Raw genomic sequence first — 20,276 nt, forward strand, 5'->3', positions numbered from 1 at the left:
GCCAATTATTGGGTGAGGGAGGTCAAGCCCCACAGGCTCATATAAGTTGGCGCCACTATATGCCATCACGGGGACAATCGGGTACAAGGGAAGGGGAAGCGAGAGGAGAAAACAAATGACTGTCCACTTAGTTCCGAGTTTGTATGGTTCAAACTCGTGACTTCGTAAATGCAAGTACGTAACATTAAGATAAAAATTGATTAGGCCTATGTCTTATCACATGTCGTGCTCATGTGAAACATGTTATTCGCCATTTTGCAGCATAAACCTGTTTTGCCAGGGGAGTGATCGCTCAGCTACTTGACGACCAAATAAACGTTGCTCACTTGTTCGCTGAGCAAAATTGAACCTTGCTCGCCACAGGTTCTAGCCACAGAATATATCGTTTTTGTATTTCGATCTATTTAGTCAAAGAGTAAGAAGAGGAAAATTGTGTGAAGATGGCGACAAATGAAGTATTTGTGATTTAACGGCTTGCGATATAGCGTAATTACAGAGGAAGTTGAAGTAACATAACTTTCCACCTCTTGTTATTGAATTAAAATGAAAGTGTTGTTTATTCCAAATGCAGGTTTTGTCCACATCAAACATTTACATAATTAACAGCTTTTCAAAATCACTGAAATCTTGTCCACTCGACGCAGCCATTACTCAAAGGCGCTGATATTTTGATCAGTGAGCACGCAACGTCAAGCTCAACGTCTGCTTAACGAGCGAAAATCTTGCTCAGCTAGCATCATCGCTCAGATACTCGACGCGCCCAGGTTTGGTAGTTGAGGGATATTTTTTGGATTTTTTTTAGAAAATGGGAATTTTGTACTTCATGGGAAATTTCTGGGAATGTAATACCAGCTCTGCTCCTACAGAGGTGTTGGACGTCAGTAGTGATGTTCCCAGCAAAGAATTTTCCCAGGAACGGGGAATTTGGATACGACAAATTACAGGAAAGGGAAAAGTGAGAAGCATCGTAAAATATGCAAGAAACAGGGAAAGTAGGCATCTATTCTAATGCTTATTTCTGACTACCTCTAATTTTGTTTTTCCCCTTCTAATGGAGTATAAGCGCCTAAAAAATATTTATTTTTAATCTGAGCTCAATTGAGTAATTAAAATTAAAAGTGTAGGAAATTTCAGGTTATAAATTTAATTAATAGTGAAGACTCAAGATATAGCAAATTTCGTAAATCTAATGTCCAATATAAAAAAAATTAAGTACATAATACAAGTATTAAATTTATTCATCAGTAATTAACATACTAATATTTTTTTCTGACACGCACCCATAAAAGTGTTCACAAGAGCCCATGGACGTCTGGAACGGGGGCAAGGGGGACCACGCCTCCGCCCCGAAAAATGAATGTTCTCCTAAAAAGTATATTTCATACGTAATTTCATTTCAGTCACAGTAATTTATGAAAATTATTATAAGGGCGTTGAAGGATCATGATAATTTTAGACTGAAGCAGTGTTTTTTGAGGGGGGAAATATACCTCCTTTGAAAAAATCCCTAAAATCCTGCGGACATCCACGCACGAGCCTAATTTTGAAGTTAAATTATACCTCACACCCCCTAAAATCGTTCGTACAATCTCGTAGATTGAAATCTGCGACAATTCCTCAATAAGTTGTTTTTTTTTCGAAAGAGGGAAATTTAAGAGCGAAGGTAAATTTTTGGAATACCGAAAGGGTAATTATCCTCTGGGCCAGGTACATCACTGCTAGAGAGGTGTTGGACGTCAGTCGGAACGCAAAAGCTGGGTGGTGGAGATGGTATCAGAGTTTAAAGGCCTGGCGACAGCCGGAGTAAAACGTCTCCAGAGATCCTCTTAGTGGGTAATTAACTAGGAAATGGGCTTTCCTTGTACACGACCTGGCAACATAAGAGTGTCGCCAGGCGTCAGTGTGTCCTCTTCCCTCCATTTTTCCTTCCTGGACGTAAGCTCCGGGGGTGAAATATTAATTGACGTGGCGGAGATTTTACCAAGTGGGAAAGTTAACCTTTGAAATGGCCATTGAAATCACTGCCAGAGTGGGGCCTGTGCATATTTCATACCGTTTAAGGAGTGGATAACGGTTTCAAAGCACGGCGTTAATGCATTTTTTTTTCTCTTTTTTCTCGTGCAAGGAGGAATTTGAGACGATAAAGTCGTGAGGTTTTGTGTTACCGCTGCTTCTTTTTATGAGTTTGTAGGGAAAGAATAGGTTTTGGCGAAAATAGAAATGTGGTGTACAATAACTCCAGCAATTATGTTTCACTTCAATTCAGTAGTCTTTAATCTTGGGTAAGGCTCAGCAAATGCTGATCTATCACTAAACCCACAAAAGAAAGAAAGATACTCGTATAATAGAGTACATGATTATAGGCTAATTATAAGACTCTACATGAATGAAATAGCAAAGAAGAACAATATACAGCGTGTTCCGTTCAAACCTTCCTCATTTCAATCATTGCTATAAGGTTATGACACATAATGGAATGCGAGTGGTACTAGACGAAAGAGAAACTGAAAGAATTTTATTTCATGACCTCGAAGTTCACCGTTCTCTCACTATGCAGCGCCACAATCGCATAAAGCATAATGGCGACTCCGCAGCAGCGCGCACAATCTGTATTCTGGTATGCAGAGACCAAATCAATCATTACAGTGCAAAGAAATTACCGGTGAAGCACCTGATAGGAAAACCATGAAGGCATGGTGTGCGAAGTTTTTGGTGACTGGAAGTGTTAATAAACAATCTGGAGGTTCTCAGATTGGATATTATTCATGCTACAAACGGTGCACACGGTATTGGTTATTCGCATTTCGTGCTTCAAGCAATAAAATTCTTTTAGTTTCTCTTTCGTCTAGTACCACTCGGATTTCATTATGTTTCATAACCCAATAAATTTTAATGGGTTCTATTTGGTTCCGCAAGAGGTCCGGAACCGTTTTCCTCGCACAATTTCAATTCGGTCCAAGTTGCATATTGTTTAATTGAAAAAAATATTCCTGGGCTGTATTTAAATTGATCCGAAAAATTTGTTCCTGGACAGGATTAAATTGATCCGGAAAAAAGTTCCTGGACCGTATTCAAATTCATCCAGGATAAAACGTTCCTGGACCGAAATGAAATACTTTAAACATAAAAAGGTTCGTTACAGTCTGGAACCCATTTACGTTTCCTGATTTTCCCTCCCGGACGGGAATTGAATTTATTTCCGAGTTCTGTACCTTTAGCCCCGCCCCCCCCCCCCCCAACCCTGGGATTGTTAAACATCCACGAACCCATACATTCTAATGGGTGTGCTATTGTGTCCCGTAACAGGACAATTTAAATTTGATCCAAGTGGCGTATTGTTTCATTTCGATTCGGAACTTGGACCTATTTAAACTGATTCGTATTTAGATTCATCCGGAAAAAGAGGTCCCTGGACCGAATTGAAATACAGAAAAAAAGGTTATTTACGGTCCAGAACCCATTTACGATTTCTGATTTACTCTCCTGAACTTTTAACAAAACAATCCTGTTTTTGGCTACTATCCTCGTGATTAGCAGTGTGTGCTATGACACCAGGTGCCCCGGGTTCGAATCCAGGACTGAGCGTGTCAGTGTTCCTTTACCGATCTCATCACATCATCAACCATCCTGATCGTGGCGATTAGGCAAAAGTGGCACAAAAGCGACGCTGAGCAACAAAAATGAAGCCGAACCAAACAAACGTAGTGAAATTCAAGGAGAGAAAACATTGTATAACATGACAAGGCACGTAGAAGTAATACACTCACTTAACGAGCCTTTCACGTCCATCAAACGTAAACAAAAATCGCCATCAACTCTATCGAGTCTGGAAAGCATCCGATTTTCCCTCCCTCTGCCATTTGCAAGAGATCATTGCCGCCCTGCATCAGTCACTCAGGTTCGCCAAACTGCCAGATGACGAATCCCGGGGGGCCATAAACTGACCGCGAAGCGAAGCCCGGCAGTAGCTGCACCTCCATTATTAATTACGAGTAATTAAACCTAGAGCGTGATTGGGTTGTTAAATGTGGAAAGGTGGTGCCTTCTCCCTTCCGTGGGCTACAGTGTTGCTGACACGCTAATAACATACGTGTAATCCATTTAATCAGCCATGATTCGGCGCTGAAGGAATTGTCGTGGTTTGTAGTCTGTGCTATATTGAAGAACGACATGTCTAAATTGCCTAGTTCCTGGCACACAACTCTATACGCAGCGCAGAGAAGTGTTTGAAGGAATTGTCGTGGTTTGTAGTCTGTGCTATATTGAATAACGACATGTCTAAATTGCCTAGTTCCTGGCACACAACTCTATATGCAGCGCAGAGAAGTGTTGTGTGAATTAGACTTTTATTTGAATTTTTCTGATATGTTTTCACAGAAAACTTCTGCAAAATAAAAAGAAACCTCGAATTTTGCATAATTTCCAGGATATTAGACCGCGAAATTGTCGCCCGTCATTTTTTGCATAACCATCGAAAGATCAAAATGCCAGTAAAGTATCGGCTGGTATCGGTAGATGAACCGATACTTTCCGATATCGATACCACTGGTATCGGCCGATACCGATACATAATATTTATTTATTTATTTATTATCCTGCGCACAACAGGCATCTGCCCTTTTACAGTGCACAGTAAATGTCTTAAATTTGAGGATTTATACACATAAAAATAATATTTATACACATTTTCAGATATAAAAAAAATACATATAGAGGTTACATATATCATCCTTATACATTACCGTGGATAATGTATAATAAAGAGGTTGCTGATTAATATAAATATACCCTATTCCTTATTATTGCGTACTGGTCCTTCCCGAAGGCGTAGTGGTAATGCCGTCGGCTTGTAATCAAGGGGTCCCGTGTTCGATACCCGGTGGAAGCACATAGTGTTTCGGGTACCATTTTAAACTGTAGGTCCAGTCCCGATTAGCCTATCTGTCCATAAAGTGGGGTTAAAATAAAAAATAAATTAATTTTGTCGAGTGTTGATTTGATTTTCATTGACGTGTTGCATTTCGAAGACCGAAAAATTAATCCGGATATTTCCACCGGTAATTTTTTGTTGGTGAAAACTGATCAACTTTAGAAAAACCTCTCGTGGCCCGGTATCATGAGGCCCCGGTACCGGGCTGCGTCTCGGCGGTTGAGAATCACTATAGGCCACATAATCTATGTTCTGTACTGCATGTCGCTCGTCATTTTCGCCATTCTCCGGCTCTTACAAGCTTTTATGTCTGGCTTTCTTTAGCAAGGAAAGAAAGCTTAAGCAGCTCTTCTGCTGAAAGCTTCGCGTGAAAGGGTTTATCACCCTTTGTCTTGCCGTGTCGTAAATTTAGAGGAGACTCGTGACGTGTGGACACGAGGTTTACAAGGCAGTGTCATCTCATTGCGTCGCCCGAGAGTGAGGCACTTGGGCGTGGTCAGGGCAGGCAACTCGGCGCGTAGAGAATGCGTGGTATGTACACCTCTTTCGGTCTTTCCAAGAAAAGAAATGAGTAGTACTCAGGTCCCTTTCACCATTGCCAAACTTTTCCATTGGTGGCGCCACCCCCGTTGCGTCCCTAAATAATTTCGTTCGTCATTTGGTTGCCCTAAAGCCCCTATCACACGGAACTGGATTTCTAGTTGGAATGCTCTAGTTGACACTGGACTGGATACCCATTTGCTAGTTTTCGCCTCACACGGTACTTGTTACACCGTACTTGTCGATAGTCTTTTGTTCCCATAATGGCGGCCGCGCGAGATGTAAACAATGTATCACTTCACACTTTTAAAATACGATAACTGTTCAACCGAGAGGAATGTCGCTTCGTATTAAATGGTTTTAGGTAGAGAAGAACGCGCTGATAAAATACATACTTTACAACGTTTACTGTACACGTATGGAAGAATATTTTAGCTTTTTCAATTGTAAAATGCCTTTCGTGCTGTATGCAGTCGGAAACCACAGACAAAAAAGGCTACTTTGCAAACTCACAGATTATCTTCACATAGCCAAACTTTGCTCTGATTGGCTGTTCCACAGAATCTAGTCGAAGAAGTTAGTAGCAATTAGAACATGTCCTATTCCTCAAAACCAGTCAAGCAGTCAGCCAGGCGGCCATGATTTCTACCTAGAAAGTCAGTTCATCGCCGACTAGGGCATTCCAACTAGAAATCCAGTTCCGTGTGATAGGGGCTTAAGCTTTACATTGGAGCTCTATGAGATGGCTATTCAAACGTTATTGTCAATGAACGTAAGACTTTCTCGTGTAAATCGATAATAAGAATGGATTTAGCTTAGCTTTAAGATAATGTAGCCAGTCATAAGTTTCCGAAAATTACATTCTCCTGAACCTAAGAATTAATATATTAAAGCGCAACGAAATGGTTGCGAAGACGAACAAAATATAGTACGTTTATGTACAAAGAACACTAAACCTGACGTCATTTGGGTCGTCTATAGTTGCCATGGGTCGATAATACAAAGCTTTAGATTTTTACACTATGCTTTGCTTTTTTTCTGTTTGCGAGCATGTGTAATTCAACGGCGGGTAGGAATCGAAGAAACTCCCAACATTATAAAGAAAAAATGTAGTAAGTGCGTAAATACATGATATATATATATTATTATACACTATGACTGACATTATGCCCTATCCGATAATTTAATATTAACGTATGTTTTCATTGTATTAAGCAGATATTCTGCCCTGGTATTTTCGTCCTTCTATTTCTTGGTAACAACAATTTTAAAATTATAATGCCTGTAAATAAGATAGCCCTAGAGGTTGCAAGACATGAAACAGAAGAAAAAGTATTCTATGTAATAACTATTCTTGACGATAAATGTGTGTATATAAAACAAAGGACCACATTTACTAGCTACGTGGAAAAGTATAATATCACGTGAAAAAAAAGTCAGATATTAAAAACAATTATAAAAATAAAAGTACAACCGCGCGGAATTATTATGCAATATTCTTGACCGGATTATCAACAATAGATCACTTAAATTGTGAAAATTGCCAATGTAAAAAAAGTGCTGTGCAAATTTTAAGGCTTCTTTGAGTTCCGATATCTTTTCTGTTGTTGATTGTCTTTTCAAAAGTCTTACTCTTGCAGCTTTGATTATTCAACTATCATGTTCAGACATCATTTCTGAGGTTAAGATGATATTAAACTTGCAATTTAATGTAATAGCAGCACGTTCGGCATCAAATTCCCCATTTTGTTAAATGGGAGAACAATTGCCGATCAAAAGCGTGAGGACGCAACAGGGGTGCTGCCACCTACAATAGTTTGCTTTCACCAGGCCCATTGGGACTGTACACTGCTAGTGGCCAGGCGCGGATCCACGGGGAGGGCGATGGGGGCGATTGCCCCTCCCAAACGCATATACTAGGTTTTTGCATGCATAATATTTAATCTATATTTATTGTATATCAGCATTGTATACGTAAGCTGTTCTTTATTTCATTGGTGTATAGCATAATGGATGGTTATTATGAATATTTTGTTAACATTGTAACACCAAGTTTCAAATTCTATATTAATGTCTTACGGTAATGATCTACTTTTCAAAACAAAAATGTAATAAATAAATAACGACCCTAATGCTTTATGTATACTTTTACGTTTTCCTGGCTCGACAGGGGCGACCTGAGTCTAGAGAAAATGTCCTTGTGTCTTCGTATCTTTATTTGGAAGAAAATAATAAACATCCAATGCTTATCCGTGATTCGTACCCAGTCAATTCACCCTGTACACGTTAATTCCTTTAGACCATGTACATGTGCTATGTATTGTATAAATCAATACTATGTAAATATTGGTTAGAATCAACTCCGGCTGGAAAATTGCTCCTCCAGAGTCCCATTCCTAGATCCGCCACTGCTTGGGGCGCCAACTTATATGGACCTGTGGGGCCCGAGCCCACCCAATAATTTTCCTGCTATTAGGTATATTTTATTTTAGAAATAAAAATCCTCGCAAATAAGAAAACAAGATGTTTCATCATTATACATTTAAAGAATTTTCACAACTTAATTACTGACTGGGGCCTCCCTGATGGCGCCTTGTAAGCATGGGTCCCGGGTTCGATACCCGGTGGAGGCACATAGTGGTTTGGATTCCACTTTAAACTGTAGGTCCAGTCCCAATTAGCCTCACAGTGCATAAAAGTGGACTTAAAACACCAACTCAACCAATCAATCAATTACTGACTGAAGCAACACAATTAAAGGGGAGAAATTAATATACTGATTTGGTATGTGGCTTAGTATGGTGTGTAAATATGTCTGATGTTGCAAATAACACGAAAAAAGTACTTGTTTGTCAATATTTTGTAAAGACTGTACACATTAGACGAGTTTTTTTTGGATATAGAGACAAACAAAATAAACAAATATGTGATATGCACTTCTTTCATATTATCCAACATGGCTCATTGGTACTGTCAAATAATTTTGTTTGGATGAGCTTACGGGCGGAAGAAATATGTGCATGTGGGCTTACCTTCTGTGGCCATTGCTGCTAATCTCTATTTTCTCTTTTCTCTCCACTTTCTTTCTATCTTCCTTTGTCTATTCTTTCTCCTCTATTACCGCATCTCTAAATACCCTCTGTTTATCTAGCTCTTTCTTCAGTTTCATTTTATTTCTTATTCTCTCTCTCATTAGCCATATCTTTATTTCTTTCTTCCTCCGTTTCGCTATTGATTTATTTTTTACCTTTTATCTACTTCAGTTTCTGTATCCCTTTCCATCACCTTGTCATACTTTTAATTTCTTTCTTGCATGTTTCCCTCCCGCGGACGAATTTACACACTATAGGGGGAGGCAGGTAGAAACATGCACGAAACAACGCTGTAGTTCCAGAGTAGAATTTCAGTTTTGTTCATTATCGCTCGTTTTGTTTCGGTTGTGATTTATTTTATAACTTTTAACGTATTTTGCCGTCGATGTTACTACTATGTGTGAAACTTCCATGTTGTTTCAGAAGCACACAATTTTCACAGATACTGTTTCCCTTATCCGTAACCCCTCTAATTATGTCAATCGGCTCGTCCAGTTAGCGCATGCGCAATTGCGTCGATGGTCTATGTGTATGTTGTTCTACTATAAATAGTTTCGAGAAGTTCTCACGTAGCTTATTTGATTGGGCATAGATTTCACACTGGGCTAATGCCACCCTCGCCCAGCCTGTGGCAACGCTCTTGGTCTACCTCAATATGTATGTTTACTGCACTCTGACGTTACAAGATTCGAAGCTGTCTAATTGAAGTATCCAACTTGTTTAAGTGCACATATAGGCCCTTCTAATCTTCAGTTACCGTTGATAAAGTCAGAGTACAACTTCGGACACTTCCGGGTTGCAATGAACCCATTAAAAAAAGGAACCCCCTTATTAAAGAACGAAAATGTTATTTTCTTTATCGTTACAAACCAGAAGTGTCCGTGACTGTATTTAATTAAACGTTGCCGACACTCCTCGATTTGTATGGTTCTTTCAACATTTCCACTAAATTTTTGTCAGGTACAGGAAAGTGGTTAGCCTAGAGGGGGAGCTGGCTTACTTGACATGAATTTGAATGATGGGCATATCCAAAGTTATGTTTATAGAAGTGCCAAGATCTAATATTTAAACACCAGTATGTGACTACTTTTCACTTTAGATGCAAGGTAACTTCTAAATTATTGTTGTATTCCAATCGAAATAACTAGAAACATGTTCCTTGACATGAGTTTGCTTTCTACCGATATCATTCCATGCGTACACCACTAGCTTATTAAAGTAAATTGTCATTCATATCAGTATCTAAACGTCATGTACTTTTAGGACGTTAATTTCCATAAAAATGCAACATATTTCCTCCGTTTGTGTACACTGAGACATTCGGTTCGGTTTTTGTAAACGTGAGCAATAAAAATAAAGGCAGCGAGTGCCTGGTGGAAGAACCCACGAAGGCTAACGCCACACAGCACACTAGCGCCCGAAGCAAGGGCGGAGAAGTAGTGAATCTTCCATGAACTTGCAGATTAACGGCAGACAATGGAGCCGAAGGCTAAATAACCTGCTAAGCAGCTACCGTATATACTTCGAAGTGTTCTTTCAGCACGCGAGCTGGCAGCCATTTGCATTTCAAAGCGATCAAAGATTCCGTGACATAACATGCTCGCACATACGCTTAAAAGTCCATTAGCAGGTCATAACTAAACAGCGGGTTAAGTAAATGATCCAACTTCAATTCTCTTATCGGCAGAGCCTGTGCAATGCTCATGAAATACCATTGTTTTTTTAACGTTATTCTTGAGTTCACAGCAGAAGGCAACAGTAGATATGATCACCTTTTTTGTTGACATAAACGCCTTTATATAGTAGATGTTGCATGCGTTGCTTCCAGATACGGAATTCCAAGTACTGAAACAAAATGAACGAAGAGAGGCAAGTAATATTAAATTCAATTGAACGGAGAATATAATTAAAACATAACGTCATTGATAAATGGGGAATGTTTGTTGAAGAGAAACAAAACCAAGATTACGTAGTCTTGTCCTCTTACATGAAAGTAGCCTTAGCCTGTAAATTAATATGACCACATTTAATTATATTTAATTCATGGAAGACATGTGAGCAATAATGCATAAAATGTGAAGATTTTAAAACTTTATACAAGCTTTCAAAACATACTCGTGTTCGTCTTGTGGAAATCAGTGCTGGAAATTAATAACCTGGGTATACCGAAGGAATTACTAATTATGAGAATATATTTGTGACTAAAAAGATACTATTTTAAAGTAATCGCGCAAGTAATTGAACCAAGTACGGCTTTTATATTGCGAACATTACTACGAAGTATAAGTTGTTAGGAAATAAGTTTGAAATCACACCGTGGGATGGAGCGAGGAATAAACATTTATATTGTTACGGCCAGTTTTCGAATCGAAGAAAATTTAGAAGGCAAGGAAACTTTAGAAATTTCTATTGTATAATTTCAATAACTTTACCGTGCTATGGTCTAATAAAATAAAAATTAATTTAAATAATTTCATTAAAGTGAGAAATAGCAATGATCTTGTCACATTTGAAGTATACGGTACTTATAAAAACAGCAAAACTAGAATCCGCACACAATTGTTTTTGTAAGCATATTTATATTTTCCTTTACTTAAAATTAAGTTTTAATAGTACATATAGAAGATACGGTATATAGCCTACACACTGTATAATATTTTCATGGGGGTCATCAGCTTGGATCAAATTTAGAAAAGTAGACCCCGGGAAGAAAATTCAGTGTTCTGATTTCACTTCAAAGTGTAGTAGTCTATCATATTTAATCACAAAGTGCAATTTCAAGAAATAAAGATAAACTTTTACAATTTTATCACTGTTAATTATCAAGACTATTTCTATTTTCGTTTTATACTATCTAGCTTGATTGATGTGCTGTTTTAAGTCCACTTTATGCATAGATAAGCAATATAGAATGGGCCTACAGTTTAAAGTGGGATCCAAACCACTATGTGCTTCCACTGGGCAAATTTAAGCTTGTTACCATAACAATGGATTTCCAAACTTTCCTTTCAGTGCTGAAACGTGAATCTCCTTCTGCTGTACCTAAAGACATTTCTATTGACTGAAACTACGTTCAATACCGCATGAAGTAATGAGAGTATATTTAAAATATGGAATGGATTTCACTACGAAAGCTTGAGCTTTCATTCTCTATTGTTGGCAAGAATGTTAGAATAACAGATGCATTGTCTACTGTCAATATTTAAAACATAGTACAAAACGAACAGAATACAGATGAACACTTGCGCTTTTGTCTTTAAAACACAACGGAAAATATAGTAATAGAATGAATATGGAAATATATCGGAAATGTTTAAGAATATGGAAATTGTATGTGAAGAAAATTAAATGTGTAAGGTACGTGCTAAGAGCAAATACATGCAAACCATATGGAAAATATAACTGGCATTTTTCGAGCTTACATGCCACAATTCACAAAGACAGTGATTTTAGCATAACGATATGTGTTTGCATATAAATCCGTTCATTGGTAATAAGATGCTCCACGATATGTTGGAATAAAAAGGAGACTACCCTGGCTTAAGCATCTGGTTCCGCATTGGATTTGAAACTTGAGGTCGAACCGGAAACCAAAATGGGAAGATGTTTTTGCAAATTCCAGCTCTGGAGCATGCCGCAGTCTGTTGGGCGGAGAAAGAGCTTGCAGTGGAGAAGAAGGGGGGGCTGGAGTCATCAACCCGAAGATTACGCGGCTTTAATCTTGAAAGCCGGACCGGAATCCCGGCCCTTCTCCGGGCACCGCACAATTACGATAATAGCGCCACCAATCCTCCCGGAAAAGCCCCCTCTTCCCGGAGCACTTACTTACATGAATTGTTGTCATTCTATTTGAAACGCATTTTCGCTAATTCGGAGCCAAAAATTGAATCACCCTCAACAAAGTTTAAAGTTTAGAGCGAGGCTCAGTGAGGCAGGGAAAAAGGGAGGCTGGCCGTCGAGCCTTTATTGCTCCATTAAAGTTTGAGCGAGTCCGCGAGTACACGGTCGGCTAATGAAGAGTCGAGTGTGTCGGTCGCAGCTGGGTCTGTGCTATCGGAGCTCTTCTCTGATTCTCCCGGAAACTTAATCTTCTTAATTGTCCGATAGAGGAGGAGAGGATTTCGCGCTGGATGATGCGATCCGATGATCGTCAACCCCAGAAGACGAGAGGTTGTTAACCAGATGCTCTTCTGCGTACCTCACTGCAGATCTGCTACATATCATCCCTTCTGCCACTTCTTTTCCCTCACATTCCGTCCACTTAAACTAATATTCCACCGTTTTTCCCGCCTCAGCAGACGTGGTTTGTGAAATACGTTCGAAGGCCATCAAAGTAATAAGGCAATAAAAAAAACTGGAAGCCTTGTCTGGCAATATTCGCCTGAACATCTTCCAAAATGAAGTGACTCTGTATATGCATGTATCCTCTGACTCATAACCATTCTGGAACGGAGTCTGTGTTATTGGAGGATGGTTTTGTGGAAGACGATAACCATTCCAATAAATTCCACAGACAAATGTGTTCGCATATTAATACCTCTTCCTCCTCCAAGGGATACAACTCAGTCGGCCATCTGTATCGCTTCAACTTTTACTGTTCTTGAAATATCCACAATGCGGCACGGGGGGCGTGTATTGAAAATTCTTTCCTGGATGTGGGAAAGGGATAAAAATAAACATGACACATATATAAGTTCAAGTTGGTAAAGTACTCTGCCGAAATTTATACAGCTGGACAATTACTGACTATACTCCATTGTGCAACAGACCTTTAGATTTAAAGGGAGCTTGAGAGCTAGATCCCCCTGAGTCTATTTCCCAAGGGGCCTCCACTGGGCCACAAAATGGAAAACCAAGATACGAGTACTTGTAATATTTTTTTTTAAAAAAATATACCCTCACTATTTGGTATATCTTGGCCTAAATGTTATAACTAAAGTCGTTTAAGATTGATTTAGTTTATTTTATTTACTTCGCGTTTTGTGCCTCTTGGCTAATTTGCGAAGATGGGGACGAGTGATGAAATGATGAAATTGACGAATGGACATTCACAAACAACCAAGCCCGAGCGGGATTCGAACCCGGGACCCTTGGCGTCGCAGCGCAATGTGCTAACCACTCGGCCACAGGGTCCGGCCTAAAGTAGTTTAAGTAGTAGCTCCGTTAGCCCTGGTCTTTAGGTCAGGGTCCTTGTAGAGGAGAGCTGTGGTCAGTGCATCGCATCCCATCGCCGCGATTTTCTGGCTTTCTGCACAGATTTACTTAACCTTATGTTTCAAATGTTTCTAAACTTTTGCCAAAACATAATTCTATGATTTATCAATGAATGAAGAAATGTAGAGTGAGTGTGTGTGTTTTAAAAAATCTCATTGTTTATATATTGGAATTTAGTTTATATACATGATTTGACTTATGTAAATTCACCCTTAACTTTGATACGCCTTGCTTATTTTCAACATGAATATGTTTAATTTGTTTTCTGTTAATGTTATCAAATTTATAGTTTCTGGATTTATATGTGATTAAAGTGATAACGAAAGCGGAATTCATTTCCGGTTTCTAGACATTTGTACAACTGTATCAGCTTTTTTTGAATCCGTTGCCAAAACAACGAAATGTCGGAAGACTGAACGTTGTTCGATTCAGGAGATAATGTGAATTTTGTGAAAAACGCTGTTATAAAAGGAAAAGCCGCATCTTATTATAATGTGATGGTATTTGTAAGTATAGTTGTGTTATTTTCCAGTGAATGTTTAATGTTAAAAGATTTTATTAAACTTGTACAATGGCAAGGAACTACTTATTTTTCTAATTACACGTCCTGAGGATGCTCAGTGTAGCAATAACGCACAGGAGAGTCTCATAACTCCGCGGCACAGGGAGATTGGGTATCTACCCGTGACGTAGGAATCCAGTAGTGAACACCCAAAAGGAACGTCACAACTTTATGGTTGCTAGCCGTCTTGTATTCTACAATTTGTTTTTATGTAATGTTGAATTATATATTAGTCTCTTTTGAAGTCACATACGCAAGTATATGTTGTGTGTCGATGTGTAAATGTTTGTTTTTGCGCTCCGTTCCAATGTGTGTGTCCTGTGTTGGCAAAGAGGACATGTGGTAACACTATTTACAATTTATTTATCTTAAAAAAATGTTTCGCTGACTGTTGTAATGTAATTATAGTGACTTTCGTGTTGAAAGTGGGAAAAGGCGACTGGAAGCTCTAGAAATGTGGTTATGGAGGCGAATGGAACGGTGAAATGGACAGAAAAAATGAGAATGAAACAGTTCTAGAAAGAGCTGGGGAAAAGAGAACAATGCTGGAGATAATCATGAAGGAAAAAAAGAAATTGGTTACCACTGGATGAGAAGAAACTGTATCCTAAGGGATGCTATTGAAGGAATGGTCGAGGGAGAGAAAATCCATGGAGGAAGAAGATATCAAATGATTGACGACATCAAAATAAATGGATCCTACGCCGCTACATAGCGAAGGGTTGAAGATCGAACAGCATGGAGGTTGCAAAGAAAGACCTGCTCCTGGGCAGAAAACAATGAATTGATGAATGAATGGTGACTTTCTATTTTCTAACATGATTCATCCAGAATTTTCCATGTGTAGAGTGTAAAAGTAAATTTAGAGCCGAAATGATCACACATTGGGCTTCTGTGAAATGCTTCAGGGGAGAAGTTAGGGTGTGTGTGTGTGGATAAATCACTGTTGTATGTCCCTGTTTGTGACTAATATCAATCCATACCGTCTGATAAGTATGATTTCATCACGAACTTCAAGACCCTAGTTTCAAAACTCTGCACGAATGCTTGTCACAATTTACACCAAGCAAGAATACAAATGCCTAGTTTACATGAATAAGCTATCTCAACGTCCCCCTCTCTAGAACCGACATGACAGAACCTGTTCCGACTTGTTCTTCTAGCCTTCCACAACCCGTCTTGCAAGGAACTGCACGGACGACAAAAAGGGCTTGAGGGATTCCTGTTGGAAATGCATTTTGCAAGGAAACAAGAGGTTTTACTTATATCAATTTGCTCTTCTTCCAACGTTTTAATTCCAACGCTTATAGAGAACACGTGACGCCAACGAGCAGCTTTCACGTCGCACCTGCCCCTAAAGCTTCCTGCCTGCCCCCTCCAGCCACCATGGCCTTCCAGAGTAAGTCACTCAGAGGCGATAACTTAAGTGTTTCCTGCTGCGACTACAGCGACAAGGAAAGTCCATTACATGTATCTGTGACGTAATTAAAAGCTGTCTGTCGCTGCAGTCGACCAGCGTCTTTGTTGTTGCTGTTTCAATCCTGCGTTGAGGTCCATGTAGCTTCTTGTGTTGCTCGTTTCCTATGCTTTGTCCGACCAACAACAACAACGGCTACAGAATTCCTGCGTGAGATTCATCTTTAAACTCAAAAAGCAAGAACACGTGCCATCTAACATTCAGATTTTAAAGTGGCTCAAGATTTGTAATACCATTTGCTGAGCCTTACTCATAAAGTGCTAAACTCCAAAGAACAACTTTATCTTTTCGAAAGACTGGCAATTATACGTCTTGTCTAGTCTTACGGCGGGCGACCTACATGCTGGTAAGGGAAGTAGGGAGCGGGGAGAACGCCGCAGACCAACCAGGCAACAGCAGTGGCGCCGAGAGTTACGACGTCGCAAGAGGAGGTCCTTCCCGCACCTTGTGTACTATAGGCTGCTGTGTTTCTTATCGCTCCGGATTGGTCGCTTCCCCGCTCCCCACTTCTCTTGCCAGCATGTAACGCACCCGCCGTGTGGACAAGAACTGTAGAAAATGTTTAATTTTGTTTCGCAGGTGGGACCATTCTCAATTTTCACCATAATTTCCATGGTTTAGGGGACCGTATTTTCTGGGGGCCGACCAAATACTCGTTCCCCCTTGGTGGTTTATTTGATCCGGCCGGACCATTTTCTGTGGGGGGGGGGGGGGCATATAAACCGTGACACCGGTCTGCGAAAGGTTCTCCTGAAATTTTTCATTGTATTTTGCGGAATAATTTTATTATGAAAATATTCTGATTAACTAGAATTTTCCTTCTTCAAAATGCAACATGCCAACGAAAATCATCAGTTATGAAATTAATGTAATGGATGTTCCCCTGAGGAAACTATACAAGATAAACATTGGATCCACTATTTTTTATCTCTGTCAAGGAGCTTAAACGTAATTGAACTATTACTCTTTAAGATTATGCCACAATGTATTTATTAATATTTAATTTCAAGTGCCGCGGTGGCTCAGTCGGCAACGCGTCTGACTACCATGCTAAAGGTCCCGGGTTCAACCCGGGGCCGGTTCAAATCCGGGAACTTTTCTAACGTTGGAAGCGGCCCCGGCGTCGAATGACATGGGTACCTGGGGGAAACCCTGGAGGGTAAAGGCGGTCAGGGGCGTGATGCTGATCACATTACCCCCGCTCACGACCGGATCAAAAAAGTGTGAGGCGTTATCCCCACGCCCCCTACACACATTCATGGCGTGGTGCTAAGCACAGGGGAGTACTTTACCTTTTTTTTGTATGCATATTAATTAATGAATAAAGTTTAAAAAAGGAAATGTTTTACGAGTAAAATGGTTGGACTTTTAAAAAAGAATTTATCTCGCTGCGGTCTGAGGAATGTTGAGAACCACTGGTCTGGAAAACTGTTGTTAGGTATTTTCATGTAATGCGCAACCTTCTTGAAAAATAATTTTGCCCTTTCCACTTAGGATGTTTGTCACTTCTCTACCAGTCAGGTTGTAAATAACCTAAGGTTTCCTTTATTTTACTTCGCTTTTTGCGCCACTTTTGGCTAATTTGCAAAGATGGGGATGAGTGATGGTATGCTCACAAACATCCATGTCCATGCCGGGATTCGAACCCGGGACCCCTGGCGTCGTAGCGCGATGTGCTAACCACTCCGCCACGGGAACCGGCTAAATAACCTAAGAGTTGATGCATATTAAATCTACAAGCCGCATTGTTCCACTGTCACAGACAACCCCAACTGTTCTTTGTAGCTGATCAGTGGTGATTTATTCATTCTTAGATTTGAATGAACCGAACTGGTTTTGGCTCATAACTTTTTAACGACGCGTTTCCGGACCGGGCTCCTTTATCTTATATTTGGGTCAGTCTCCATCCACTCTGCCAGTTTGAATCAAGATCACGGAAACACTCTGTACTAAAAATTGTTCAAATTTTTGTTGCGTTTACAACTTTCGGCAGTTGTGCGGAGGAAAGCTCGAATCTGCTAAGCCAAAGTGATCAATCCCCATGTAAGAATGAAATCGACGCCACTCACCTCCATTTGGTCCGCCTGTTCTGGAACCACGTCTTGACCTGCGCGTCGGTCATCTTGAGGGCCTTTGCGAGGGACGCCCTCTCGGCAGAGGCGAGGTACTTCTGCTTGTGGAATCGCTTCTCGAGCTCTGCTATCTGGAGGCGGGTGAACGACGTTCTGGGCTTCTTTCTCTTCGGGGGCGTCCTGTTCTGGTAAGGGTGGCCGATGCGCCGCGTAATGGGGAATGTCGCTGGAAAATGAAAGAAAAATCTGGATTTAGCACTACAATTTTACCTATTCTAGTCATACTACACCCTATCCCGGGAATGTCTGGAGCAAACGAACAAAAACAAGTCATCTGCGCAAGTAGTGACTCAAGAGAGGGGAAGTGAGTGCGTGGAGGTGGAAACGCGGCTGAAGCTACCAGCCGTTTGCAGCAGCGCGCACTGTTTGCTCCGCCCACTCCTTTTCTTCCCTTCTCTACCGTTATGCATGTCCTTGCTCCACATATTTCCGACACAGAGTGTAGCACGGTTCAGTGATATTGTGATATTCCTAGCCCAGAGGATAATTTCCCTGTCGTATAACAAAGAAAATCCCTTCTCACCCTTGAAATAATCTCCTTTTTTTACAAACATGAAACAAGAAATAAAATAGAAAATAAATAGTCACTAATTACAGAGCTTTTTCAGAACTTTGGAGGATAGAAGTTCTATTTTAAGGGGTGTAGTATAGCCGGCTTAAGTGGCGGACTGATTAACACAAGGCTCTACGGCACCATGGGCCACCGGTGTTAATCTCGGCCTGGTCATGAGTGTTCTTTGTGAGTACCACTTCATCAGTGTCATCCCATCGTCACTCTCATCGTTGCGATTAGCCAAAATTGGCAGAAGAGTGACGTTAAATGCCAAAAATCAAATCAAATCATGGGGATGTACTGTATGTCAAATTTAGTACCAAATTAGACCTTTGTGAATAATTTTATTGGAGTGTGTCGAGAAAAAAAATGATGCGTGTTGGAACTGTCCAAAGCGTGGGCAGTTTGTTTCAATAATTATTTTGAAAGTAAAGAAAGAAATCGACAAATGTCAATTAGTAAAAGCCTGTGTCAACTACATAACCAAAATCAGCATAGTAACAAGACAAAAAACACATCAATATTCAATAAAGTTTGTACAACAGAATTTTCTTCGTTATTTACGTATTGTACAAAAGAGAAAATAACAACATATAATTGCAAAATGTATTTCAATGGGAAGACAGTTTCAGTACGTTAGTTGAGGGCGACATTAGATTTATAAAATTTGATTTATCTTAAATATGACATTACGTAAGAAAAATACATATGCAAAATAATCTTCATTATTTTCACTACCTTCATGTGTATTATGTGTAGACCTCGGATTTTTAGGTTCTAAAAAGTGTGCTTTAGGTTCTTAAAATAGGCTCTAAAAATCCTAAAATATGCTCTAAAAACCCTAAAATAGGTTCTAAAAATCCTAAAATAGGCTCTAAAATCCTAAAATATGCTCTAAAACACTAAAATAGGTTCTAAAAATCCTAAAATAGGCTCTAAAATCCTAAAATAGGTTCTAAAAATCCTAAAATAGGTTCTAAAAATCCTACAATATGCTCTAAAAACCCTAAAATAGGCTCTAAAATCCTAAAATAGGTTCTAAAAATCCTAAAATATGCTCTAAAAATCCTAAAATATGCTCTAAAAACCCTAAAATAGGTTCTAAAAATCCTAAAATAGGCTCTAAAATCCTAAAATATGCTCTAAAAACCCTAAAATATGTTCTAAAAATCCTAAAATAGGCTCTAAAATCCTAAAATAGGTTCTAAAAATCCTAAAATATGCTCTAAAAATCCTAAAATATGCTCTAAAAACCCTAAAATAGGTTCTAAAAATCCTAAAATAGGCTCTAAAATCCTAAAATAGGTTCTAAAAATCCTAAAATAGGTTCTAAAAATCCTAAAATAGGCTCTAAAATCCTAAAATAGGTTCTAAAAATCCTAAAATAGGTTCTAAAATCCTAAAATAGGTTCTAAAAATCCTAAAATAGGCTCTAAAAATCCTAAAATATGCTCTAAAAACCCTAAAATAGGTTCTAAAAATCCTAAAATAGGCTCTAAAAATCCTAAAATATGGTCTAAAAACCCTAAAATAGGTTCTAAAAATCCTAAAATAGGCTCTAAAATCCTAAAATAGGCTCTAAAAATCCTAAAATAGGTTCTAAAAATCCTAAAATAGGCTCTAAAAATTCTAAAATAGGCTCTAAAATCCTAAAATAGGTTCTAAGAATCCTAAAATAGGATCTTAAAATCCTAAAATAGGCTCTAAAACCCTAAAATAGGTTCTAAAAATCCTAAAATAGGTCGTCGCTGCCTTCGATTCCCGGTGGAGGCTCAT

At 39.3% G+C, this 20,276-nt stretch overlaps 1 protein-coding gene across 2 annotated transcripts in view; it reads right to left on the bottom strand.

Moving 5' to 3' along the window:
* The window catches only part of C15 (homeobox protein C15), a 172,648-nt gene that overhangs the window by 13,624 nt on the left and 138,748 nt on the right, over positions 1–20,276 (bottom strand). For both annotated transcript variants that reach the window (XM_083141288.1, XM_083141287.1), the window contains exon 2: positions 17,885–18,113. In XM_083141288.1, the coding sequence (XP_082997414.1) occupies positions 17,885–18,113 (229 nt within the window). The remainder of the gene's footprint in view (positions 1–17,884; positions 18,114–20,276) is intronic.

The sequence above is a fragment of the Lepisma saccharinum genome, chromosome 19, assembly GCF_977018435.1.
Source record: "Lepisma saccharinum chromosome 19, izLepSacc3.1, whole genome shotgun sequence".
NCBI classification, from domain to species: Eukaryota; Metazoa; Arthropoda; class Insecta; order Zygentoma; family Lepismatidae; genus Lepisma; species Lepisma saccharinum.